The sequence below is a fragment of the Pseudorca crassidens genome, chromosome 2 (assembly GCF_039906515.1).
Source record: "Pseudorca crassidens isolate mPseCra1 chromosome 2, mPseCra1.hap1, whole genome shotgun sequence".
Lineage (NCBI taxonomy): Eukaryota > Metazoa > Chordata > Mammalia > Artiodactyla > Delphinidae > Pseudorca > Pseudorca crassidens.
Window position 1 is genome coordinate 115,657,477 of NC_090297.1, and position 25,264 is coordinate 115,682,740.

The 25,264-nt window shown below is 49.1% G+C and overlaps 2 protein-coding genes across 4 annotated transcripts in view; one reads left to right on the plus strand and one right to left on the minus strand.

Annotated features, from left to right (window-relative positions):
* COPA (COPI coat complex subunit alpha) overlaps positions 1-3,908 on the minus strand; it is a 50,808-nt gene extending 46,900 nt beyond the window's left edge. For both annotated transcript variants that reach the window (XM_067728327.1, XM_067728326.1), the window contains exons 1-3: positions 3,751-3,908; positions 880-993; positions 618-691 (exon numbers count right to left, since the gene is read on the minus strand). In XM_067728327.1, the coding sequence (XP_067584428.1) occupies positions 618-691; positions 880-993; positions 3,751-3,790 (228 nt within the window). In that variant the 5' untranslated portion in view covers positions 3,791-3,908. The remainder of the gene's footprint in view (positions 1-617; positions 692-879; positions 994-3,750) is intronic.
* Positions 3,909-3,911: 3 nt separating this feature from the next.
* On the plus strand, positions 3,912-18,933 carry NCSTN (nicastrin). Of its 2 annotated transcripts, none has more exons than XM_067728331.1 (17): positions 3,912-4,100; positions 5,338-5,442; positions 9,410-9,533; positions 9,965-10,086; positions 10,511-10,656; positions 11,408-11,558; positions 11,853-11,962; positions 12,222-12,374; positions 13,047-13,151; positions 13,335-13,412; positions 14,280-14,452; positions 15,925-16,027; positions 16,142-16,237; positions 16,544-16,631; positions 16,896-17,050; positions 17,290-17,502; positions 17,613-18,094. In XM_067728331.1, exons 1-17 carry the CDS (start codon positions 4,016-4,018, stop codon positions 17,667-17,669), a joined length of 2,064 nt encoding a protein of 687 aa, XP_067584432.1. In that variant the 5' UTR covers positions 3,912-4,015; the 3' UTR covers positions 17,670-18,094. The 2 variants fall into 2 exon arrangements, with proteins under 2 accessions (XP_067584432.1, XP_067584431.1); XM_067728330.1 differs by lacking the exon at positions 17,613-18,094 and adding an exon at positions 18,131-18,933 and having other exon boundaries at positions 3,913-4,100.
* The last annotated feature ends 6,331 nt before the right edge of the window (positions 18,934-25,264 follow it).

Here is a 25,264-nt window from a genome sequence, read left to right on the forward strand (position 1 = left end):
CCCGCTCCGCGGCATGTGGGATCTTCCCGGACCGGGGCACGAACCCGTGTCCCCTGCATCGGCAGGCGGACTCTCAACCACTGCGCCACCAGGGAAACCCAGACTCATTGTTTTTTGTATGATAACATCTAAACTTCTGAGCACTACAAAGAGATACTCCATAATCTGGCCCTTCTCATCTTCTGCTCCTTCTCTCACCTTTTGTCCACATTTTATCCACACAAAACTAATTATAGTTTCTCAAATGTATCCAGCTATGTCATATCTTTTTGTCTTTGTACCGACATTGTCCTTCCCTATTTCACTTTGGTTATCTCTCTATTGTATTACTCACTAAACTGTACACGCTATTATTTGGCTATATATTTAACTCCTCCATTAGAACAAAAGCTCTTCAGAGCAGAAACCATTTCTTATTTATTTTTGAATTCCAAAAATATAAAACAGTGCCTGCTACACAGTAAGCATTCAATAAATGTCTGCTGGATAAGTGCTCTGGATAATGTCAAAAGCCTGAGCTCTGTATGAATGAGATGTCTGGGTTTTTAGTCCCTTCCATAATTCCCAAACTTCACATTGCCTGTCTTTTACTCCCAGTCATGACAGACCCTCTATACCTTAATCTTATAGTCATCTCCTCCAGAGACAAACAGTGGCTGCTGCTTATGGAAGTCAATGCCTCGTACTGGACCTGGGGAAGAAGGCAGGCAATACACGTTAAAGAGAGTTATGCTTCCTAGTCTCTAAGGTGATTCTTATTCAGAATTTTCCAGTTCTATCCCTCCCATGCTCTATAATCCTAAAGAAAGTTGAAACTACTCCAGAAGACAATAAGTATTTATATCTCTTTTAGCTTCCTCCTAGAAACTGTTATCTTACCATCATGTTCATCAAACTTGTCAATGAGGGTACACATCCGATAGTCCCATAACTGAATGACCCCATTGTGTAAACTGGTCAGGATCCAGGGTCTTTTGGGGTGAAAACTGAGTCCTGGGGGAAAAAAAACAGACAATGATCCAATGAGCTAAATAAGCCCCACGATGTCACCTCCTGCCAACTCTGATAAGAAAACAGGACAGCTAGGTTGACCCTGGGTTCATACATTCATTGACTGGATGCCACACATTGTGAATTTTATGGTATTAACATGCTGGATTTTTTGTTATATTTCTTTAGATACCGTTGGGCTTTGGTTTAGGATGCAGTTACTTGGAATTAGTTGGTCCTTCTGAGGCTTGCTTTTTAAGTTTTGTTAGGATGGGTCCATAGCAGCCTTTAGCTTAGGTCTAATTTGGCACCACTATTAAAGCAATACCCATTTGAAATCTCTATATCATGCCCTGTAGTATCAGGAGGGCTGTATTGGCCAGTATGTGAGCTCAATATGGGATTGTTCTGCCTTCTCCTCTCTAGTGGTTCTTTCCCAGGCTTTGGGTCATTTCTTCACATGCATGTGCAGATTAGTACTCAAAGTCCTGACAGGATCCCCTGCAGAACTCTACGGTTCTCTGTGCAGCTCCCTCTTCTCTAGTATTTTGCCCAGCAACTTCTAGCTGTCTTGACTTCCCTGAACTCTAAACTCTGTCTCCTCAGTGAGACCACGGGGCTCTTCCCCCCTCCCTGTACTGCAGCCTGGAAACTCTCTCCAGGTAGTAAGCTAAAACAATCATAGGACTCATCTTGTTTATTTCCCTTCTCTCAAGAATCACTCTCGCACTGCCTGTTGTCCAATGTCTGAAAACCTTTGTTTCACACATTTTGTTCAGTTATGCAGGTATTTAAGGTGGGAAGATAAACCTGGTCTCTCTTACTCCATCATGACTGGAAATGGAAGTCCACAGAAGTAACAACTGCTAACAGTTTGGACTGTAGTCTTTCAGGTTTTTAATGCAATCCATATCATTTTATGAAAATGGAGATACCATTATAATGTTCTGCAAACTTCTTTCCTCACTTAACTATATACAATGGATCTCACTACATTTAAGTACATATAAATGTAGACTCATTCTTTTTAATAACTGCAAGGTATAAATGCACCACATTTTAAAATTATTCTACTCATGGGCATTTAAGTTTTTTCTCCTAACTTTTATCTACCAGAAAATAGGACCTAATGAAGATGCTTCCACACATAATCTAGCCTATTTGCATTATTACTGATTTAGGCTAAAGACTGGAAATGAGATTGTTCAGGAATAGGGTATGTGTATTTAACATTTTGGTAGATACTATCTGATTGCAAAAAGACTGTATCAACATACAGTCTCACCAAGTTTCTGAAGGTACCCATTTTGCACACATTGGCCAACATGGGATGTTATCCCCTATTTGTTGTTTTGCTTGCTTTACTAATCTAAGACCACTTCTTTCATTATTAGTGAGATAAAGAGTATTTTCATTTATTTATTGAACATTTTAATTTCTTCTTCTAAACTTTCCATTAGGTTGTTCATTCCCCCCACCCCGTTATATACAGGAACACTCATTAATGGATATTTACTCTCAAATATTTTGATATCCTCCCCCCCACCCCGACTTTCCTTCCCTACTGCCCGATAAGAAATTAGGAGCAGAAGAGAAACTCGAGGATTATAAAGACCCATTTCAACCATCCAGGAATTCTTAATGGTACTCTTCTTCATAACCAAGATTCCCAAGAGACTTAGAATTTGCTCAGAATCTATTCTTACATTAATAATGGCATCCAGTTTCTGAGCTACTGAGTCTACGCCAGTCACCTTTCATATAGTTTCTCATTTCAATTCTCTCTATAAAAGAATGTTAATTATTCACATATTACAGATGAGGAAATAGATTTAGAAATGTTAAGTTGCCCAAGGTCGTGCAGTTCGTTACCGAATGTTTCAGGATTCCAAAGCAAGCCCACCTGACTCCAAACAGCAAATTGCTAACCACTTTACTATGCTACATTTAAAAATTTTTTTATTTTATATTACTAAATATTTAAGATACAAATCTTTTCCCCAAGTCTCTGCCTTTCTCATTCTAACATTCTAAGAGACTACTATTGCAATTTCAGTTGTTTGTCCTCCACTTCCATCCACTGATGCACAAGTTTTAGAGTTGTCATATTCAGGAAATAAAAATAAAGATGCCCAGTTAAATTTGAATTTCAGATAAAAAGTGAACAATACTAAAAAGTTATTCGCTTTTTATCTGAAATTCAAATCCAATTAGGCATCCTCTATTTTATCCGGCAACCTGTGCAAACTGAGACTTAACAATGTCCTGTTTCCAGGTAGGCAATAGAGCCCAATGGAGGCACTGGATGTTGATACGGTGCAGCCCAAGGCCTCCTTAAGAGAGGTAGCCAGTGCTCGTCTCTGAAAAACCTAGAGTTGGACACGAATAGCAGAGGTCGAGACTCGATCCCCAGGGCCACTCTCTACAACACAATCATCAAAAAACCAACAGGTCACAGGGCCTTGGGAGCAGAATAAAAGTCGCGGCACAGGCCCCAGGAGAGGAGGGGAAGAGAAGCGAAGCTAAGGAACCTCCTGCGGTTCGTTAACCACTACAGGAAAATCAAATCCCGAGGGCACGCCAAAGAAGACAGGACTGCAGGTGAACCGCCCGCCAGGCCTAACCTCCCTCGGTCCCATCTTCCTCTGGTTCGCACGGTGGGCCCAATTCAGCCCGTTAAGTCTACCTTCTCTCTCTTCCCCGGTGACAGCGCCCGCCCCTGACATCCAGCCTCCGTTCTCCCCTTTTAATCTCCATTACCTTTGACCCGCGCACTCTTGGTCTCGAATTTGGTTAGCATCCTTCAGATCTCCGGCTTCGACCTGTTAATCCGAGCCCTGACACTCCCTGCTGTCCTTTGGTTGCCTCCACGTCAGCGTCCCCCAGCCGCGACTCCCGGAAGTTCCCCAGACACGAACTTCCGGCCCCAGGAGCTCCGGGCCACAGAGACGGCGCCATTGTTGGCCTAGAGAGGCCACTGCCGGACAAGGAGGGAACCAAGGCTTCCGCTCAACCGAGAGGCAAGATGGCCACAGATGGCGGCGGCTATGTGGCCGACCTGGGAAGTCGGAGTCTCCTTCGCCTTGTGTCTTTCTGCGTCCTACTGGCAGGTGAGACCTACCCCGCCCGTGAGCTCCAGTTTGTAAGAAGAATCCTCCGGATCTGGCCGGCCCGAGCGCTGCCGTCTCCCTTCTGGTCCCCGCCGCCCCTCCGTCCCCCACCCTGTAAATCCTCTTTCTCTTTCGTTCCCACGACAGAAGTTCCCCCTTTGCCTGGACCTGAAGGTCCCTTCTCCCCCGCGGCACGTCGTGTAGACCAATTTCCTCCTCCAGGCCTCTTCCTGGACTTCCAGCCTCACTTTCTCTTACTTCGTCCGGGTATCTCGTTTCCCCCACGGCCCCAGCCACCCCACGCACAATCAGAAAGGACAGGTGTTAGTTAGCGTTCAGCTTTCTTCCCAGTGCGTTTAGACTTTTAAGATAAACGCGCTTGGTTCTGTGGGTGCATTGCGGCGCTTAGGAAGGTAAATGCTTTATTTCTTTCTCTGTTATTCCACTGTAAACCCGCGTCCCTGTCCTTCACCTCAGTTTGTCCCATCAATAAAGTGAAACTAAGGTAAGATATTAGTTCTCTTAACTGTCTATGCCGTGAAATAATGACTCAAGAAACTTTAGCCATTTATAATGTGCACAGGTGTTTGCTTACACCCATTTATTTTCTGGTATATGGCTTTCTAGTTGGTCAAGCCCTAAAATACAAACATGCCTGTTTATAACCACGACGATATCTTCCCCCAAATTGAGATTGTTTGTTTTAAAAATCCCCAAAGGAGAAACTAGCTGCCTCACACTGTGGGCACACAGAAATGACTTACTGATGTTAGATTAACTGACAGTGTGTTTGGCATAAGTTTTCTCTCCCAGTTCCATTCAGACCCCTGGAAAAACGTCTCAAGAAGATTTTTTTGCTGTTGTGATCTATATTCTTAGACTGGCACCCATTTATTAACTAATTAGTCATGTACATACAGAAGAGAAAAGCAGAAGTGTGGTTGTCCATGCAACCAGAAGCAGGTACACCTGAGGTTAAATACCTTTCCTTTGACAAATCAAGTTTTTTGTCTTTTAGCTTCAATGTCAGTTGCTTTATGATTTGTAGTAACTCTTTGTGGTACATAGCTGGGTGCATTTATTTGTTCCAATAATGTGCCCAGGAGGTGAGAAGAATAGACATTAGTCCCATTTTAGAAAGTATGATATACTCAAGCCATACAACAAATTTGTGACATGATGAAGGCTAGTACCATTGTCTCTCAATTTCTTCTTATACTTTTTATCTTCTGATCAGGTTTGTGTGAAGGAAACTCAGTGGAGAAGAAGATCTACATCCCCTTAAATAAAACAGCTCCCTGTGTCCGTCTGCTCAACGCTACTCATCAGATTGGCTGCCAGTGTGAGTTGAGGTTGGGATTTGTGTTCGTGGCCATTGATATTTCAGTCTGTGCCCTAGGTATAATAATCCAAGTCCTGCTTGGGAGTCGTAGCACACAAATTAGGCGGTGTGGGTAGTAGGTGATAGAGAACCATTTGTCAAACCAGGTGAGATAGTTAATAAGAGCAAACATTTAGGAAATGCTACATACAAGGTTCTTACATGTACATCTCATTTAACCATCACAGCAACCCCATAAGTAGGTCCTGTTATTACCCCCATTTTACAAATGATGAAACTGAGTCTTAGTGAAGTTGAATAACTTTTCCAAGATCATTCTGCTATTAAGTGATGAAGCTTGGCTTTGAGCCCCAGTGGTCTAAGTTCTAAACCAGGACTCTTAACCACCCAGTTGGTTAGATAGAAAGTTATAGTCTTTTGTAAGGAGTAAAAGCCTCTTATTCTGTGAAGTCCACTCATCACCTGCACTCTGAATGCTCTTTTTGGAACCAAAATGGGCTTCCTTAAGGCAGTGAACTCTTTGAAGAAGAAGGCATCGAGAAACCAAATAGTTACAAAAGGAAATAGTAAAGGATTTAGATTTGTCTTTATGTTTTGTAAATGTGTTCCAAGACAGGCTACCCTGTCAATGTGGTACGGTTATAAAACTATGAGAGGGTAAAAAGTTGTAATCTGAAGGCTGAATCCCTAGTTCCTTTGCTGCTTAACCTGTTATCTTCAGATTTTGTTTTGTGGATAGTAGCTTTGTCAGAATGTAGTTTTGCAGGGATGCAGGAAACTTAGAGTCAGATCTTGACTTCTTCGTCATCAAATTGGTTACCTCCGAATTTATTTACTCCTGTAAAAATGGTTAGAATATAAGTGCACAAAGCTGAAAGTCAGACTGCCTTTAATAGGTGTTTATTGATGATGCTGAGTGTGGTCTCAGCAGGACTGTGTGATTGTCTGAAACCTTCCAGTTTGGTTGGAGAAAAGTAGACAGTGGGAAGTGAAGGACTTGCTCAAGGTGGCAATTACTAGTTTTCTAGCCATCCTTCCCCTAGCTATACTCTACATTAATTGTCCATATCCTTACTACAGGAAATACTGGGAGTAGGTTAACTGGTTCCAAACAGTCCCAAATTAATTTTTTTTTTTTTTTTTTTTTTTTTTTTGCGGTACGCGGGCCTCTCACTGTTGTGGCCTCTCCCGTTGCGGAGCACAGGCTCCGGACGTGCGGGCTCAGCGGCCATGGCTCACAGGCCCAGCCACTTCGCGGCATGTGGGATCTTCCCGGACCGGGGCACGAGCCCGTGTCCACTGCATCAGCAGGTGGACTCTCAACCACTGCACCACCAGGGAAGCCCCCAAATTAAATTTTTGTTGGACCTTGTTTTGTTTTGTTTTTTAATATTTATTTATTTTATTTATGTATTTTATTTATTTTTTTGGCCATGTCAGGTCTTTGTTGTGGCGCACAGGCTTCTCTCTAGTTGTGGCCTGCGGGTTTTCTCTTCTCTAGTTGTGGCGTGCAGCCTCCAAGGCATGTGGGCTCCAGAGCACGTGGGCTCGGTAGTTTGAGGCACGTGGGCTCTCTTGTTGAGGTGTGTGAGCTTAGTAGTTGTGGCGCATGGGCTTAGTTGCCCCGCGGCATGTGGGATCTTAGTTCCCTGAGCAGGTATCGACCCCACGTCCCCTGCATTGGAAGGCGGATTCTTCACCACTGGACCACCAGGGAGGTCCCTGGACTTTGTTCTTAAACTAGATTTGTGAGTAGAAGGGAGCCAGGTCCAGTGTGGGCTGAGATCAGACTGCTGGTCTTGCTGGAACCCCAGTCTAGTGCAAAAGGCTAGGCCCACATCCTCCTGAAGCTGAGCTCTAAGATATCCCCTTTGGGAATGAGTCATTCTGCTGCATGTTCTTAGAGCAGCCCTGTGGGAAGCAAAGCAGTAGCCTCTAGAGATAAAGCCTGGTGCCAACACAGTGGGGCTGGACTCTGGACACTTCCTCATTAAGATCTTGGTTCCTTTTCAACATACTTATTTCTCAGTCTTACTTCATGTCTGTCCATCCTGAGCAAGCTACACCCGCTTAAATTTGGAGAGAAAGACCTAGATTTGATTTTCTGATTCTGATGCTCTATTTCTGTTGGACCCTTTTAAAAGTGTTCATAAGGGGCTACCTGTAGCTTTCTTTACTTTCCTTCCTTTCTTTCCTTTTTTACTCTTTTCCTACAGTATGAGATGAATAGGGGTGGAAAATCTCCTCCTCACTGAAGGACCAGAGAAAGTAAATAAGTTATTTAAGACTACACAGTCACCAGTGGGAACCCAGTGTCCAATCCAGGTTTTTTCAGGCCTGTGTTATAGCTTGTCTTCTTCCTGTCCTCCCTGGAGCTGAAGTTACATATTTTTTATCTGCCAGATGAGCTTTTCCTTTTCTTGTGTTTTAAATGCTGTGGCACGCACTGTTGTCTGCTGTTTTACTTAGAACTGCCATTTGGTAGCTAAATCTTTACCAGAGTTATTCCAGATTCTGATTTTCCTCTATGTTTTATCACTATCGACATGAACTTCTGAAGTATTTGCTATATATGACTTAGTGGAATGTTGGGGACCTGCTTCTATATCTAGGTTTTACCAGATCCCATGGGAGAAAAATTCTTGGTAGCTGGCAGTCTGAAAAGTATCTGTGGTTTTTGTCTCTTGCAAGTTACAAGTATTCCAGTGTCTTGGTTTAGAGCCATAATTCTCATGCCTACTAAAGGACCATGTGATGTGTTTTGAAATTACACATGCTTGGGTCTCACCTTGAGAGATTTAAATTGAGTAGATCTGAGGTAAAGCACAAGCATCTCTATTTTTTAAAACTCCAAAGTGATTCTGATATGTGGCCAGGGTTGAGAAGTACTGCTCTAAAACAATTTATGAGTAACACATCCAGTTTTGAGTGGGGAGAAAACTTGTGGGGAGACCCTAGGATGTCTACATGGATCACTAGGGACTTGAGGGTATTGCCACATAGAACTCAAGTCATTCTGGACTGGATTGTCCATCCTCTAGAGCGGTGCCTTCCAGTCTTTGTCATGAAACATATAGAAAATGTTATTTGGGACTTCCCTGGCGGTGCAGTGGTTAAGACTCTGAGCTCCCAATGTAGGGGGCCCAGTTTCGATTCCTGGTCAGGGAACTAGGTCCCACGTGCATGCCGCAACTAACGAGCCTGCCTGCCACAACTGAGACCAGGTACAACCAAATAAATAAACAAATGTTTAAAATAAAAGAAAATGATATTTGTAGAGCATCCTGGGGTAATGGATGAGTCTGCTCCTGGCCTGGGGTGACCAGTGTAGGGTTTTTGGAAACCCTCGGTCCCCAGCAATGAGAGGACTCGATATCAGCACACCTAATCTATTCAAGGCCCATCGTTTGGGAAACTATTCTACAGAACTCCTTGAACTTCTTGATTAACCTTTCCCAAAACTGGCCAAAAGCAAGTAAAGTCATTTCCAAATAGGGCAAAGGAATGGAGATCCAAGGAGGCTATGAGGTCAAGGAAATCTACACATATGTTTTCACAAAGGAAGATTCAGTGCTAGAACTCTAAGCTTGAGATCTAGATCCTGCCATTTCATGGAGAAAATGCATGTGTAAAGACTTTGGTGTCTGCTGTTACAGAATCTTGTATATGTGGCTAAATGAGGTTGAGGGAAGAGGGCAAGAAAATGAAGATCGTCGAGCCTTTCTGACATTTAACAAACAAGGCCTCTAATGAGTAGACTTCGGGCCTCTTTTGTCCTCCGTTCCCTCCTAGTAGCCTTCAAATGGAGCCAGGGCAATTCAGCCTTTCAGTTACAGTCCAGAGTTGGCTGCATTACGCAATGTCTTGTGACATTTTGTGGGGGGCATAAATGATCTGCAGAGTCAGTGAAGCAAAGTCAGAATGGTCAGCTGTGGGTGCTTTAATTTGTCCCATTCTGTTCTGGCAGCTTCCGTTAGTGGGGACACAGGGGTTATCCACGTAGTACAGAAGGAAGAAGACCTACAGTGGGTGTTGACCGATGGCCCTAACCCCCCTTATGTGGTCCTGCTGGAGGGCACGCTCTTTACCAGGTAAGAACTCTGTGTTCCTGCTGAGGAAATGCATCCAGAGAGCGGAAGTGTCAGTGAACAGTCCTCACACTTGTGAGTGAAAACTTCCCTTGGCTGCCCTGGTCCGATCAGGGCAGGGGGTGGAGTGATCCTCTGAAGAAAAGATGGGCCATTAAAAGGAATCGTCTCGGTGACCTTGTAAGTAGAGCTCTAGTTGAATACGGACCCCAGGGAGGAAGAAGGGGTGCACAGAGACAGCGTAGATGAGATTAAGCCCTGAGTTCAGATCAGGTCATGGTTCTCACTCAGAAGCTAAGAGACCGAAAAGACAAGAAATGAGTCGACAGTGTTGATTCCCCTAACTCCCCATTTGTTTCCATCCTAGGGGGCAGGATGTCGGGCTGCCTGATAACCTTCCTGCCTTTGTTCATGGCATTGTCACCCTATTCCAGGAATCTGATGGAGAAGCTGAAGGGGAGAACCAGCCGAATTGCTGGTCTTGCAGTGTCTTTAGCCAAGCCCAGTCCTGCCTCAGGCTTCTCTCCTAGTGTGCAGTGTCCCAATGATGGGTTTGGTAAGAGCCCCAAGGGATCAGGGGAGCCTGCTGTCACCCAAAGCTCATTGTTGCTTCATTCTCACATCTTGGAGGGCTTGGGAAGAGGTGTGCGTCTGTCTGTGTATAGTGTGAGCAACTGACTCAAACAGAAGATTCGTTTCTTTGTCTTTACCACTCATCCCTTCTCTCTCTTGCTCACCTTTCTTCTGCTTACCTTCCATCCTCCCTTTTTGTCACATGCTCAGATCCCTGACTGCCCAGCTTAGGGCTCCCTGATACCAGTGTCTGTTTTACTGTACGTGGTGACAGGTTGATACTTGCTTTGAGTCACCGCCTCCTTCAGAACTCTTAGTCCCAATCCTATGATATCCTAGCCCACCTTCCTTACCTGGTCCCTGAGTCCTTGGTGTCCCAACATCCTATCCCCTGTCCTCCCTTTCAGGTGTTTACTCCAACTCCTATGGGCCAGAGTTTGCTCACTGCAGAGAGATAGCATGGAACCCCCTGGGCGATGGCTTGGCTTATGAAGACTTCAGTTTCCCCATCTTCCTTCTTGAAGATGAAAATGAAACCAATGTCATTAAGCAGGTAATGACTCTGCCAGCTCCTAGCAATTCCACTTAGAAAGAGAATTATTTTTTAGGCTCTTCTCCTGTTTAGAGAGAGTCTTATTCTGCTCGTACACCCTCTGAAAAACAGTTGCTCCAGGAAGAGCCAAGAGGTTTATTTTTCTCACATTCCCCTGTCTTCTCTCCTGCCTGAAATTATAGCATTAAATATAACATTTAGACTGGAAGAAAACATAAAGTATACTTAATATGAGATAAGGTATAGAGTCCTGGTTAAGAACCCTTAGTGTGGTAAGAAAGAGCATTGGACTAGAAATTGAGAGATTCAATTCAGTAATTTCTGAAATTCTTTTTAGCTCTAATGTTCTCTAATTCTAATCTAATGTTCTCTAATTTTGATACATAGAGCAGTTAAGAGATTTGTCCAAAGTTACATGGTGAGTTGATGTGCAAACATCTTGAATTTCATTTTTCATCTCTCAATTTGGTGCTCTTTACAGCAAATCACATTAGGAACAGTGGCTGAAGCTCCGAATTGGGGCAGGCTGTTGGTATAGGGTAATTTCATCTGCCCCAACTAAGTCATTGACTCTGTGCCCCTTGGCACCTCTTGGTGAGTTTTTCTCTTTGACCTTATAGCTCCTGTGGTTGTACCAGGACAACTTAGCTCAGGGACAGATGTGGGAATGGAGCTGGGCCCTCCTCCTTCTGGGAGTTATGAGATGGACTCCACAGCTAGCTGCCTCATCAGGGTTCATCTCCCCTTGTAGTGCTACCGCGATCACAACCTGAGTCAGAACGGCTCAGCACCGGCCTTCCCACTGTGTGCCATGCAGCTCTTTTCACACATGCACGCCGTCATCAGTACCGTCACCTGCATGCGACGCAGCTTCATCCAGAGCTCCTTCAGCATCAACCCAGGTAGGACAGGTCCGAGGCGAGCTGGGTGCCCTGGGGTGGGGAGGAGGGGTCAGGCCAGGGAATGTGGGTGAGACCACTATCGAGATAGAGTGGGCACAGGTAGGGAGCACTGGGTGGGAGAAGTGGAAACAGTTCTACACAATCGAGGCAGCTTGTCCCAGAAGTGGACGGTGGCAGAGAAACCAACGTGGAAGAGTGGAGACAGAAAATGACTTACAGAGAGGTCTTCTGGGCCTTCTCTGTAGCTACCTTCTCCCTTACCTGTTGATCTCTCACTGTCTGTGTCCTGCTCAGAAATCGTCTGTGACCCCCTGTCCGACTACAACGTATGGAGCATGCTTAAGCCTGTAAATACCTCTGAGACGTTGGAGCCCGATGACAAGGTTGTGGTGGCTGCCACCCGGGTGAGTGTTGGCCCCTGATCAGGGTGAGCGGGGCTGGCACAGAAAGGGCAGGCAGACCTGTTTTGGGCATATGAGGTGTCTGAGTTGCTACAGTGGGGAGCCTCAGACAGAGAGGGATCTGGGCTGTGGGACTCTGGGGTTCTAGCCATCGCCGCAGGACATGAATATTTTCTTGGCCAGAACAGGAGAGGGGGATTGGGGCCTGCCCCGAATTTCCATTTTCAAAGTGTACCTCCCCTGCCTTGTCTGCCGTGCCCAGCTGGACAGTCGTTCCTTTTTCTGGAATGTGGCCCCAGGGGCTGAAAGTGCTGTTGCCTCCTTCGTCACTCAGCTGGCTGCAGCTGAAGCTCTGCAGAAGGCGCCCGATGTGACCACCCTGCCCCGCAATGTCATGTTTGTCTTCTTCCAAGGGGTGAGGGCTCTTTGGCTGGGGTGGGATGGCTGGGAAGGAGCGGGTGGTAAAGATGGGAGTGGCCATTGTTTGGGGAAGATCTCAGCACTTGACTTAATTGTTATTCACCAGAGAGCTTCTAGATGTGTCTATGTGTGTCTCCCTTTCAGATTCCCCCACTGTAGGAAGCCTTTGCACCCTGACCTGGAATTGGTATACTGCCAACTCCCTCACTCCCCCACGGATACGGTCTATTTGAAACATTCTTTTACATTCTCTGGACCCTTTCCCTGCCACCTCCACCCAGGAGCCCTGAGGCTCCTGCCTCTCCCCACTGCCACCACAGACTGGCCCTAGGGTAAAGGAACAGCAGCCGTGGCTCAGTCGGCCGAGGTGGGGGAGAAGCAAAAAGCAGACGGTTAGCAGCTGATGTTTGCCTTGGGCCTCCACTTAGGCTGCTCTCCCCACATCTGGGCTCGAGAAGTCCTGTGACACATACATGTGAGGCATAGCCACAGCTGGGAGCTGGGGTAGGGAGGAGGGCAGAGTCACATGACTAAGCTGGACAGCAGTTGAGATGACACAGACAGTAACCTTTGTAACTACAGCTTTGATGATCTGGCCCCAAGGCACTGAGACTGCCCTAACACTTTGGAGTCTCTGTTCCCTTTCCCACCCATCTCCATCCCTCAGGAAACTTTTGACTACATTGGCAGCTCAAGAATGGTCTACGATATGAAAAATGGCAAGTTTCCTGTGCAGTTAGAGAACATTGACTCATTCGTGGAGCTGGGACAGGTGTGCAGCATGTATCCTCCACCCCTTCCTTCCTACCTCCTAAAGCTTCACCTCTGCTGTTCTCTTGTACCCACTGCAGGTGCCACCACCTCTTCCCTTGACTTCTGATCCCACTCTTTTCTCCCCGATATGGGCCAGAATGGGAGACTAATTATAAATGTTGCTTCTTCATCTTCCCCTCAGGTGGCCTTAAGAAATTCACTAGAGCTTTGGATGCACACAGACCCCATGTCTCAGAAAAATGAAACTGTACAGAACCAGGTAATCTGAGCATCTCTTCCCCTCACTTCCTCTTTCAACAGCTCAGAATATGGGCACCCTCTCGCCCTGGCCCTATCCGCACCAGCCTCCACGGCCTGTGAAACAGGACCTTAGGTTGGGTGTTGGCCAAAGGGTGAACACTCGGCTGTTACAGCTCCCCGGGAAAAACCATGAGTTCAGCTCCTGTCACTGGTTCCCTGGGATGGATGGTCCTCTGATCATTCGGTGCCTAGTGAACTATCACTGCCCATTAAGGACAGGATGTGAGTGGCTCCTTTCTCTCCTGCTGCCCCAGGGACCCAGCTGTCCTGGCTGCCCTTCCTCATCCTGGCTGTGTAAGACTCCCTACCCAAACTGTCTTCCACTTTCCTCACTCCTTGTTCAAGACCCTCTCTCCCTCAAAATAGGTCTGTTTTTTTCCCTGAGGTCCTCTTCCTGCCATGCCAGCTTCAGTGTCATCCCTGCTCTGACTTCTTACAGCCCTTACAGAGTGGACTACTGGTGTGGCATTCAGCATTGTTTTGTATTAGTTTTTGCTCCTCCAGTTCTACACAGCAAATAATAAGTAAAACATCAGCTGAGGATAAGACAGTGTCCTGAGGACAGTGGGGTTTACCTGTAAATATGAAAAAAAAGAACCCACAGGCCTCTTACTTCTCTGTGCCGTAAGTTAAACAGGATGGTGGGAGCTGCAGGAAAATTCAGAGAGCCTTGATCCCAAAAGGCTTGAAGGATTTAGATCTAGGAGAATTTAAGGCTGCTCAACAGATTGGGGACTTGAAGTAGAGAGTGTTTCGGGTCTAAGAGAGACCCTTCCTGCTTCCTCTCCCCAGTGCATCCCATCAGCTAATGCCCCTCATCCCCCAGGTGGAGGAGCTCCTGACCACCCTGGAGAAGAGCGGTGCTGGCGTCCCTACTGTAGTCCTCAGGAGGCTGAATCGGTCCCAGCCTCTCCCACCATCTTCTCTGCAGCGATTTCTTCGAGCTCAAAACATCTCTGGCGTTGTTCTTGCTGACCACTCTGCTGTCTTCCAAAACCAGTAAGAGTCACCTAGCCTGCATCCTCTTTGTTCCCAAAGAGAATCTGTTCTGCAGCCAGAGGTCCATAGAGAGAAATGTCTCTGTGTCAGGAGAGATCACTGCTCGCCCCTGTCCCCACACGACCCTCACCAAAATCTCAGGTCAATCTGTGTTCTTTGCTCAGTGTCTTTTTCACATCTAACCTGGTCCCCGCGTTTGACTTGACATTTCATCTTAGAAAACAGTCCTCACCCTGAGCCCTTTCCTAGCACAATCCTCCTCATTTGTGGTTCCACCTCTCCAAAGCTCTCCAGGGGCCTGAGTTCCCCAGGGCTGCCAGCAGAGGGCATCATCTCAAACGCGCGGCGGAATGATGTTGGAGGTTCTTTGGCTGGAGCACAGAGAGCTGTCCCTGCTCTCTATGACCCGCCCAAGGGTGCCTATGGCCCGCCCAAGGGTGCCGCAGACAGTACTCATACTCTGTGAAATGTAACATGTTCTTGCCATGTGGTAAGTGCGCGTGGTTCAGTGTCGGTGTAAAAATGTCCCTACAGCTGAGGGGGCTCCAGCAATAAAGGATGAGGCCCTGGTAATCACCTCTCTCCTGGTCCTAGGCACCTCTAAACTGCCCCTAACTTGAGGCCTAGGGTAACAGGGGACTTGACTCAGGCTGGATTGCTAAGCCCCCAGCCTTCCTTCCCTTCTCAAAACAGGCCAAGTGAGTTTCTGAGTAAACATGCATAAGCTCTGGTTCTCCAGCCACCACCCAGTAGCACCTTCTCATTTATTTAGGGCGGTGACGGTTCTGATACATAGGGTCAGCTCTCTTCTCCAAACCTGTCTTCTGTATCACTTTGTGGTGAGGGGTGATTCATCATTTGAACATGTGTTGGACTTGGTCGTGAGGCTGACCTGATTCTGTGGGGGGCAGGCATTCAGTGATGGTAGAGGCTGGGAGCGCTCTCCTCTTAGCTTCTCTTCTAAGATCTGTCTTGGGGCTTCCCAAGGAGCATCAGGGTGGCTTGACCCAGTGTAGTGTTACATATTTGTGGACAGACCTGCTCGTCCCCCTCTACTCCCAGCCACCTTCAGTATGAATGTACATTGAAACAATCATATGATTGCTCTGATAACGTATGGCAGGGTTCTCTGAGAGTCGTCTTAGCCACCCTCCTGTATCTCCGACCCAAATGACACGGAAGTGTCTCTTACGTTTAAAGATCTCCCAGGAAGGAACGGTTCCTGCATTGTGATCTTATTTACCTTTTCTATCTTGTCGGTCAGGCGAGTCTTTGTATTTAAGCACTCCCACGCTCACTCCTACTTTGCCATTCTCTACGCCTTTTCAATGTGGAATCCTGATTTTCTCTCTTCCCTCCTCCCTGTATGAGGAAAACTGAGATCCCAAGTTCCTGCAGAAGGGACAGTTGAGGGAGGAAAGGGCAGGGCCCTGGCTGAGTGCAGCCAAGGCTCATGCTGGCTTTCCTGGCAGCTATTACCAGAGCATTTACGACACTGCTGAGAACATTAATGTGACCTACCCTGAAGGACAGAGCCCTGAAGAGGACCTGAACTTTGTGACAGATACTGCCAAGGTAGCACCCACCCGGGCTGGGTGGGAGCGTGGGGAACACAGTGCAGACGGCTAGCATGTTCGTGTTGGAGGTCAGAGAACCTGGGCCATTCAGCCACCTCCTCACCTACTACAGGCTCTGGCAGGTGTGGCCACGGTGCTGGGACGTGCACTGTACCAGCTCGCAGGAGGAACCAACTTCAGCGACACCATTCAGGCCGATCCCCAAACGGTAAGAGCAAGTGGGCCCTGGCTCCTTTCCGTCTGTTTACACAGCAGGCTACCCCATCCTTTATCCTGGTCCCTTGCCTAGTTTCCCAAACCTTGGCATTCAGCGGCCCTGGATGTGCAGGTGAGGATCACTGATGCCCCAGAGAGCTCTCGGGTGAGCCTCATCTGCATCCTGTGACCAGCCACCGTCTCCCCAACCCCAGTGTCTGGCCAGTCTGGTTCCTACCCCATGACTGGATCTCCACTAATAGTTCTTTCCTTGGACTCCAAGTCACAGGGGTCTCTCTTCTCCCTGTCCCAATCCTAGGTTACCCGCCTGCTCTATGGGTTCCTGGTTAGAGCCAACAACTCGTGGTTCCAGTCTATCCTCAGGCCGGACCTAAGGTCCTACTTGGGTAAGCACCTGGTGTGTGATGGGACCCTTAACGAAGGGAAGGGATAGAGAAAAAGTCATCATTTTGATTTAATCTTTCCTTTCTCCTTTTTCCTATTTTCTTTACCCCCTGTTTTCCTTTCTTCCTCCTGATATCTGTTGGATCGTTTTCTCTTAACTTTCTCTTCTCTGGCTCCTGCCTGTCCCTGGGCTCTTCCTATCCCTGCCCATCTGCACCCCACCTTCCACCCACCAAATCCTCCCTTCCCTTGTGGTATCTGGTCAGGTGACGGGCCTCTTCAGCATTACATCGCCGTCTCCAGCCCCACCAACACCACTTACGTTGTACAGTATGCCTTGGCAAATTTGACTGGCAAGGTGATCGACCTTACCCGAGAGCAGTGCCAGGATCCGAGTAAAGTCCCCACTGAAAACAAGGATGTGAGTGGTAGTGGACATTGGAGGCGCCCCAAGGGTCCCCTTCCCTTGGGAAAGTTGGTGGATCTCCTAGGCCCAATTGGACCCAAGAGATTGGGAAGGAGAGGTGGAGGGTTGTAGCCCTTTGAACTTGAGTATTGAAGAGGCAGTAACCTGGGTAAAAACGGACCATCTAGAGGGTAAAGGGAGTGAGAGGGAGAGGATCCTGTCAGCCCGTTTGCTGTGGCCTGTCTTCTGTGCAGCTGTACGAGTACGCTTGGGTTCAGGGCCCTCTGAATTCCAATGAGACAGACCGGCGTCCCCGGTGTGTGCGTTCCACGGCACGACTCGCCAGGGCCTTGTCCCCTGCCTTTGAATTGAAGCAGTGGGGCTCTACTGAATACTCTACATGGACTGAGAGCCGCTGGAAAGACATCCGCGCCCGGATATTTCTGATAGCCAGCAAAGAGCTGGAGGTGAGACACGGGTTGGGGAGGGTGGGGCGTGGGGGAGGTGGCAGAGGTCTATTTGACCTCTTTATATTGCCTCTTGTCTCTTACCCCCTTCCATCTCCCATTTGCCCCAGATTTGCCACAAAAACCTGCTGCAAATCTGTCCCTGGTCAGCCAGCATGCGCCATTAGGAAGCTTGTCTTCACTGATAGTTTACGTATGTGTTCATTCTGGACATATGTTCCCATGGAGACCCAAAGAGATATGCCTTCCCCTGTGGACCCTATGTAGCCCTTCCGCAGCTCCACTCCCATCCGGTATGTCCACGAGCCATCGCTAGGACGAGTCAATCTAATAACTTACTGAGCACCTGTCACAAGTGAGTCAGTCACGTAATTGGCCACAAGAGAATCAAAGTCGTGGGCCCTACCTTCTGGATGCTTAAAATCTAAGTGAAAAAGGCAGAAGCAAGGACAGAGGTACTTTACTCCTCTTTTCAAATGGGGAGACGTTGCCCATGATTGCTCAGTACTTGGTGCTTGGAGCCAGCTCTGGAATTCCAGTGCCCTGGCTCCCAGCCCCGAGCAGTTACCCACAACTACACTGAGTTCTGAGAGCACCTTTCTCCTTCCCTGCCCACCCCCTCCTGCAGTTTATCACCCTGATGGTGGGCTTCGGCGTCCTCGTCTTCTCTCTTGTCGTCACCTACTGCATCAATGCCAAAGCCGATGTCCTTTTCATTGCTCCCCGGGAACCAGGATCTGTGTCTTACTGAAGAGGACCCCAGCTTTTCCTGCCAGCTCTGCAGTTCACTTCCTAGATCATCTATCCCACTGGGACATAAACCACTAGTTTGTCACTGGAACCTCTCTGGGCCTGGCTCGGACTGACATTAACATAAAGTGGAACTGCCCAAAAGAGACAGTGAGAGAGAAACGAGTTACCTGCCGCCCCCATCTTCCCCTTCCCATCTCCCCTTCCCTGTGTCTTCTTCCTCACCGCTGCCAAATCCTGGGATGACAAATAGAAGCTTCTTGCTCCTGTTTTGACTCCTAGCTACCTACCCTAACTTTCCCTTCTTCAGGATCCCTCTTCTTTTTCCGTCCCACCTTATACCTCCTTCTGCTCCCCGCCCCTCGCCCCCTTCCTGACCAGGAAGGACATGAAGGGGTGAATGCCAGGAACAAAGTGCAAGGAAGCCCTGAGGAGGACAGGAGCCATCTGTGGGCTGAGCCTCCTGTCTCCCTCCTGCTGTCCCGTCTCAAGGCCCTTAGATGGCACGTCAGGGTGGGTGTGCTGCTGGGTGGGTATCCCACCTCCAGCCCACAGTGCTCAGTTGTAATTTTTATTAAGCTGTAATATCTATTTTTGTTTTCTTTTTTCTTTTTGTGTGTGTACGTGTACATGTATACAAATATATAAATAACGAGTCTCATTAAAACAGACTCTCCCACATGTCCTGTACCATTACCTGTTATTCTTCCTGAGCCCCCTTGTTCAGTGATCCCAGATTGGAGTCGTGGAATCGTAACCTCACATGCTCTCTTCTGAGTCCCCAGAGAGCCCGAGTAGTAAGGCTCTGTCAACAACAGTGGAAGTTCTGGCAGAAGGGTTCCTTGTGGAGCCCTGGAATCCCGGTTTCCCTCTACAAGAGCGACGTTAGCACGGTTTCTTCCCACTTTGTATTCGACAGACATTTCTCTCCTTATCTGAGGCCCGGGCTGGGGTCCAGAGATGAAGGGGATACAGCAGCCTTGACCCTTGAGTAGCTCACATTTGGGCTAAAGGGAGAAACATACACTCACAACTAGGTGTAGTAAATGGAGAAATTGCAGCCTCTCCAGAGTGCTTTGGTAGCACATGGAGGGGTTCAGGGCAGTGGGGGTGGCATTTAGAAAGGCTGCAGAGAGGAGGAGGCACTTGGGTGGTGATTTAGAGCTCACCAGGTGTGGAAGCATCGAGCCAAGAAAAGGCATGGCTCACGCTTGAGAATCGTAGGTTGTTCAGTGTTCCCAAGCCGTGAGGATCCGCAGGCAGGCTGGGGCCAGGTCACAAAGGCCCTTGGGTGGCACGCTAAGCGGTTTGTGCTGTCAGTGGGCGTTTGGTAGACCAAAACAGGTAGTTTTGGACCCTTCTAGAAAGGGAATCTCTGCTCTTTGGAGATACTCTCATTCCCTGGGTCTTCGCAGAGGCAGAATTCTGGAGGATAGCAGAACTGCTAGATGATGGGCAGGGGCTGAGTCAACTGAGGGGGGACGCGAACCGGTGGGAGTGGCGCCTGAAGCCAGCCTTCTCCGCTAACTGCTGGCCAAGGGCCTGTCTGCAACGTGCCTGAAGACAGCAGAGGTGGAAAAGAACTGGCCATTTTCAGAGTCCCAAGCACTCCTCTTAGTTTCCTGATTAGACTACCTTTTCAAATCCTGCTGAGAGGAGGTGATTTTTCTCGAGGTTTCTCTCCAAGTTCCCTCAGGGGGCATGTTTGGGATTCTGGGGTGTGGAACTATACCCCGCTGCTTCCCCTCCACCACACCCCTCCCAGTTTGAGCTGGAGAAGCTGTGCACTGTGCTGGCGGGAGTTGAGCACAGCTGCCACCATCGCCTGGGCCCACTCCATGCCTCCCTCGGCCAACAGGTCTCCCAGTGGACAGAGCGCTAAGCTCCCTCATCCTGCTGGCAGCTTCTGGAAGCGAGGAAGTGGCTGAGAACCAGTGAGAGGGCTGGACAGGGAAGCAGAGAGTTAGGCAAAATCAGTGGATGGGGTGGGCAAGAGAAGGGTACAGGATGTAGGGTTTTCTGTCCTCCGGTCTCCTCCTGGGGAGGAATCTTCAGCACCAGCTTGTCTTCCGCCTTCCATGCTACACCTACCTCCCCCTCCCCCCCAAAAAAGAAATTACAAAACCAAAAAACATGTCTCCTGAGGAGACCAGGCTCCATGGAAGGGGCAATAGACCCCCAGATAACCCATTGGGGCCCTCTTTCTGAGACCACAGTCTAACTCCTCCCCAGCCACCTCCTGTGTCCTGGAGACCGCATGCGATTGGCTAGCAGCATCTTAGGGCCACAGACTTAACTTGTTAGCCTCCCTCTTCCTGCTTGCTCCAGGCCCTGCTTACCTCTGTGCCACCTGAAATTTGTCATTTTCCAGCTCCTCCTCTGCCCACAGGGCTTCCCTCCCTCCCTAATCCTACCCACTGCTAGTTCTCACGGCACCTTCTCTTCCACCCAACCCCCGTGGACTGTTGAATAACAGACCACCCTGCTCCAGGACCCAGTCTGTCCTGTCTCTACCTCTTGTGACACCTGGTCCCTCGAGACTAGCACTGAAGGCTTTTCTATTAGCTGGTTTCTCTTTCCCAGCTTCTCTGAGTAAAGGGTTTACTCTTTTCTGTCTCCCACATCCCAGAGGCACATCCTGGGAGGAGATGATTTTCATCCAGAGTCTGGTGTTCTGTACCAAGATTCCACCTTTTTCAAGATGACTTTGTTTCTTCCAGGGACCATATGATAAGCCCTGAGAAATTGTGTGTATGGCCTAACTCATTTGATAGATGGGGGAAACAGTAGCCCAGAGGAGTGACGTGGCTTGCTCAAGGTTACACAGCATATTAGAGCAGAGACTGGAACATTTCTTATATCTGCACTGGTAGCTACAGTGGTAATAAACATTTATGGAGCCTGACTACAGGCAGGGCACTCTGTCCCAGCATCGTAAAAGGGTATGAGATATAGCACCTTCCCTTAGAGACTTAGGATCCAGAGTCTAGATGGCTGGATGGGACATGACACGAGATAAATAACCAGGCCAGGCAGCATATGTTCCATGCAAAATCAGTGCTATAAAAAGGTTCTACCCGAGTTCAAAGGATGGCGGGTTTGCTTTGGGTGGGGCCAGTAAGGAGAAGCTTCATGTTGTTGTGGGAAGAGCTCAGGACCAGATTTTCTGGAGTGCCTCTAATGCTCTGTGTGACTTTGGAAAGGGCACTCCCCTCTCTGGGCCGCAGTGTTCTCATTTGCACAAAGTGGAGTCAGAGGAGGCTGCTGTCTGAGGCCCCGCCTTGCTCTGACAGTCAGCCTCTCTTCCCTTCTGCCTTTCATCCTAAACCCTTCAGGGCAGCGGATGGCTTGAAAGGTTGGCCAATTCATGAGCTTTTGAAGGTAGTTAGAAAGTTCTCCCACTGGAGAGGGAGGCCTGGGGGGCACTGATTGCCCTCTAACCCGGGGACAGTAGACTGCGGGTAGTGGCATAATGTGGTAGAAAAGCCATCCTGAAACTCAGCATCCCATCCTCAAAAAAGCTTGGTGGGAGTTGTTGAGTTGGTGGGAGTTTGGGAAGCAGAGAGCCTTCGAAGGTCAGGGTCCATGTGGGCCTCAGGTCAGCTTTTGATTCCTTTCTGAGTCCCACACTCAGAAGGTAGAGGGGTTGGCACACTCCTGTTGTTGAGAAGGGCAGCTGGAGCCCCTGCTCCCAACCAGAAGAACATGGGACAGGAGCGGAGGAGGCATCTCAGGAGGCTTGAGGAGATGATGCAACTGTGAGTAAATCTTAACCAGCCTCTGGCTCCGGCTGGCTGGCTGCTCAGGGGCTGGGGGCCAGGACCCTAGAGTCCTCTGTCTCTCCCCCCATCAACTGAGGAAGAGTTAGAGAAACTGGAGAGGAAAAAGGAACAACAGAGATGAAAGAGGGTATCTGGAAAAGGAATAAATGAGTGAAGGGCAAGTGGAAGTAGGCAATCCTTGATGGGCTGAATGAGGGAAGGAGGCTGGGAGTGCTCTGAGGGAGCTGAGCCTGAGGGGAGAGAGGCCAGGCGGGTGTGCTGCAGGGGTGGGGGGAGTGGGCCCAGAGCTGGTGGTGACAGATGGGTGGACACAAAGAGGAGGGCTTCGGGGAAGACAGATGGATGGGGGAGGGAGGAGGAGAGGTGGGGGGGCAGTGGTCGGAGGAGGCCTAATGAGATTGGGATGGGCTTGGAGCTGGGGAGAGGTGAGCAGAGAGGAGAGAAGAAAGGAGAGGCTGCCTTAGGAGACAAAGGCGACAAGGCCTAGGGGGCCGGGGGTGAGAGAGGGCTCAGGGCCTGGCGCTGAAAAGGGGCTTCCAGCAGGGCTGGAGGCAGAGAAGGGGACAGATTGTGGAGACCCGCTGTCACCTAGAGGCACAGAGAGGTGGAGACAGGGAAAGACAGACTGAGGGAGAACACGTGGAAGCAGACAAGGAGGGAACTTCAAAGAGGGAAGAAGACCCAAGACGAGCCACCGCTTCCCAGGATCATAACAGATCCTGCCCAGGAGCTCCTGTGACCCAGAACACACATGATAACACCCCTGCCCCGGGCCACTCCCAGGACGGGTCGCACAGTGTGGCACAGTGAGGGTTAATGCCGTCTGCTCTCTCTGCCAGCCGCTTGCCTGGTTGGGTCCCCAGGGCTCCCCACATATGTCACCCCCTCTCCTGCCAAACCCACGGCTTCCCAGCTCCTCCAGGCCCTGCCCCCACCCTCAAGGACCAGGCCCCCTGCCCCCATGTCTTCCCTACATCCCAACCTCACTCCCCCACCATCTAACTCACAGGCAGGCAGTGTGGCGATGAAAAAAGATGGGGAGTAACAATCTGAAAAATTGAACACCTATCAAATGCAAAATAACAATAAACCGCAGAGCCCCACTCATCCTCCCACCCCCTCCGCATCTTCCTGCCCTGCTTACAGCAAAGACCCCAACACAACTCCCAGGGTTCTCCTCCCCCCGCGGGGCCTGGAGCTGCCGGCAACCTGAGTTGACCTCAGAGCTCTCCCCAGCCTCCCTCAATCATCATGCCTCATATACACGCATGGACGATTTCTTGCCACCTTTGAATCACTGCACAAATGTAAGGGTTTGGGGTACCTAGCACTTTCCCACGCACGGTGGGACAAAAGCCCTACAAGGAAGGCAATATTTTTCCCATTTCACAGATGACAAAATAGGTTCAGTCAAGGTTAATGATATGTCCAGGGGATCCCCCGGTGGTCCAGTGGTTGGGACTTCATGCTTTTGCTGCCGAGGGCCTGGGTTTGATCCCTGGTTGGGGAACTAAGATCCCACAAGGCTGCGCAGCCGAAAGAAAACGGTTAATGATGTGTCCAAGGTCACCAGGACTCGGACCCAGGTCTACTGGCCCCAAGTTCAGTAGAATTAGTAGTTCTTCCCACCACGCCATGCTTTTAGCTCCTCCTCTTTATCATACACTATGTCCTTTTTAGCTACACCCCCTAGGTGCAAAAACTGAATCCCTGAGTGAACACTGGGGCTGGGGGCCCCAGAGTCCAGGACCCTGGAATGACAGATGCAGAGGAGGCAGACAGGGGTGGTCCCAGAGCACTCTCCCACCCCCATGTACCATCAACCCTCAGCTTGCACTGGGCACAGCCTGGGCTGAGTGCTTCAAGGATGGAGGTTGCAGGGTTGAAGTATCTGAGCCGAACTGCCTAAAAGGAGGGAGGCCGGGAGCAAGGATTTGGTTTCTCTCTCCCATCTCCACCCCACCAAGGTTCCCTTCTGCTTCTACAGTCTCTCCAGGTTCTGTTTCTGTTTTTCTCAATGTCTCACCCTTGGGGAACCAGGCCTCCCCATTTCAGTAACAGTCCCTCATCTCTATAGCTGTTTGTCGTGTCTCCCCTCCTTGTCTCCCTGTCTCCGGTATTTTTTTGTTTCCTCACAACTGTCTGCACTCTGCTTCCCACATGTCTGTATATCTCCACCCTGTGTTGGGGCTTCCCTCAGGACCCTCTCCCAGTATCAGTACCTGTCCATCCCTGAATATCCATGTTTTCTCCACGTCCATAATTCACCCAGGTCTGTGTCTCCCTAACCATCTCCTCTTTTCATGTCTCTCCCCATGTCTCTATCCCCCTGTATCTTGCATCCCCGAATCTTCCACAAAGCCTTGGCAACCTGGCAATTCTGCTCCCATCTTCTCTCTTCTATCTCTCTGTCTCCCCTACGCCTCCATCTCCCCACAACGAGTCTTCCCATTTCTCTGTATCTTCCCCATGTCTGTAACCTCATGACTCTGTTTTCTCATCTTGTTCCTCTCTGTGTGTGTCTCGACATCTCCCCACGTCTCCCCCTTCATTTCCTCTGTTTCTTCTCCATCTCCCATTTGTTCCGTATCTCTCCTCTCCTCCATGGCCCTCTCTCCTGAGTCTCTCTGTCTCCCAATTTTCTTGGATGAGGTAGAGGGCAAGAGGGTGGGGGAGGTAGGATTGTTGTTGCTGGGGGCTCATTAGGTAGAGATTGGTTTTTAATCAGCACCATGGCAATGGTGATGCAAGAACTGCGATGCCACCTGATCCCCTGCCCCCCAGCCCCCCTCCTCAAGCCTCCTTTCCCCTCCAGCTCAGCCAATCTGCTGGCGCCTGGGCACCTGTCTGGGCCTGCCCAGGTGGGAGTTGGCACCTCCCAGACCTGGGGGTGGGGGAGCTTGGGGAAGAATTACAGGACTCCCCTTAGGGAATGCCTTACCCTGGAGAAAGCCCAGAAAAGGTTGATCGGCAACAGGGAAATGGCAAATGCTTCCAAAAGCCTGCAGGTGGACTGTGCTCCTACTAAGGTCCAGACCCATTACGTGCATTATCTCGCTTAATCTCCGTGGCAACCTAAGCGGCAGCTATATTTAATCCCATTTTACAGAGAAGGAAGGTTGAGGCTCAAGAGGTTGAGTTACTCATCCAAGGTCACACAGCCGACAAAGCTTTCTTCACTGTAGCAGTGTAGCCGTCTCTGCAGTCCTCCCAGCCATGGTTCCTTCTCG

What these genes read in the sequence shown, in the direction of transcription:
- NCSTN (XM_067728330.1), top strand. Translation starts at nt 4,016, where the DNA reads ATGGCCACAGATGGCGGCGGCTATGTGGCCGACCTGGGAAGTCGGAGT. An exon ending in ATGAAACTGTACAGAACCAG is followed by an intron (nt 13,413 to 14,279) that starts GTAATCTGAGCA and finishes CTCATCCCCCAG; the next exon opens with GTGGAGGAGCTCCTGACCAC. An exon ending in TTCAGGCCGATCCCCAAACG is followed by an intron (nt 16,238 to 16,543) that starts GTAAGAGCAAGT and finishes TCCCAATCCTAG; the next exon opens with GTTACCCGCCTGCTCTATGG.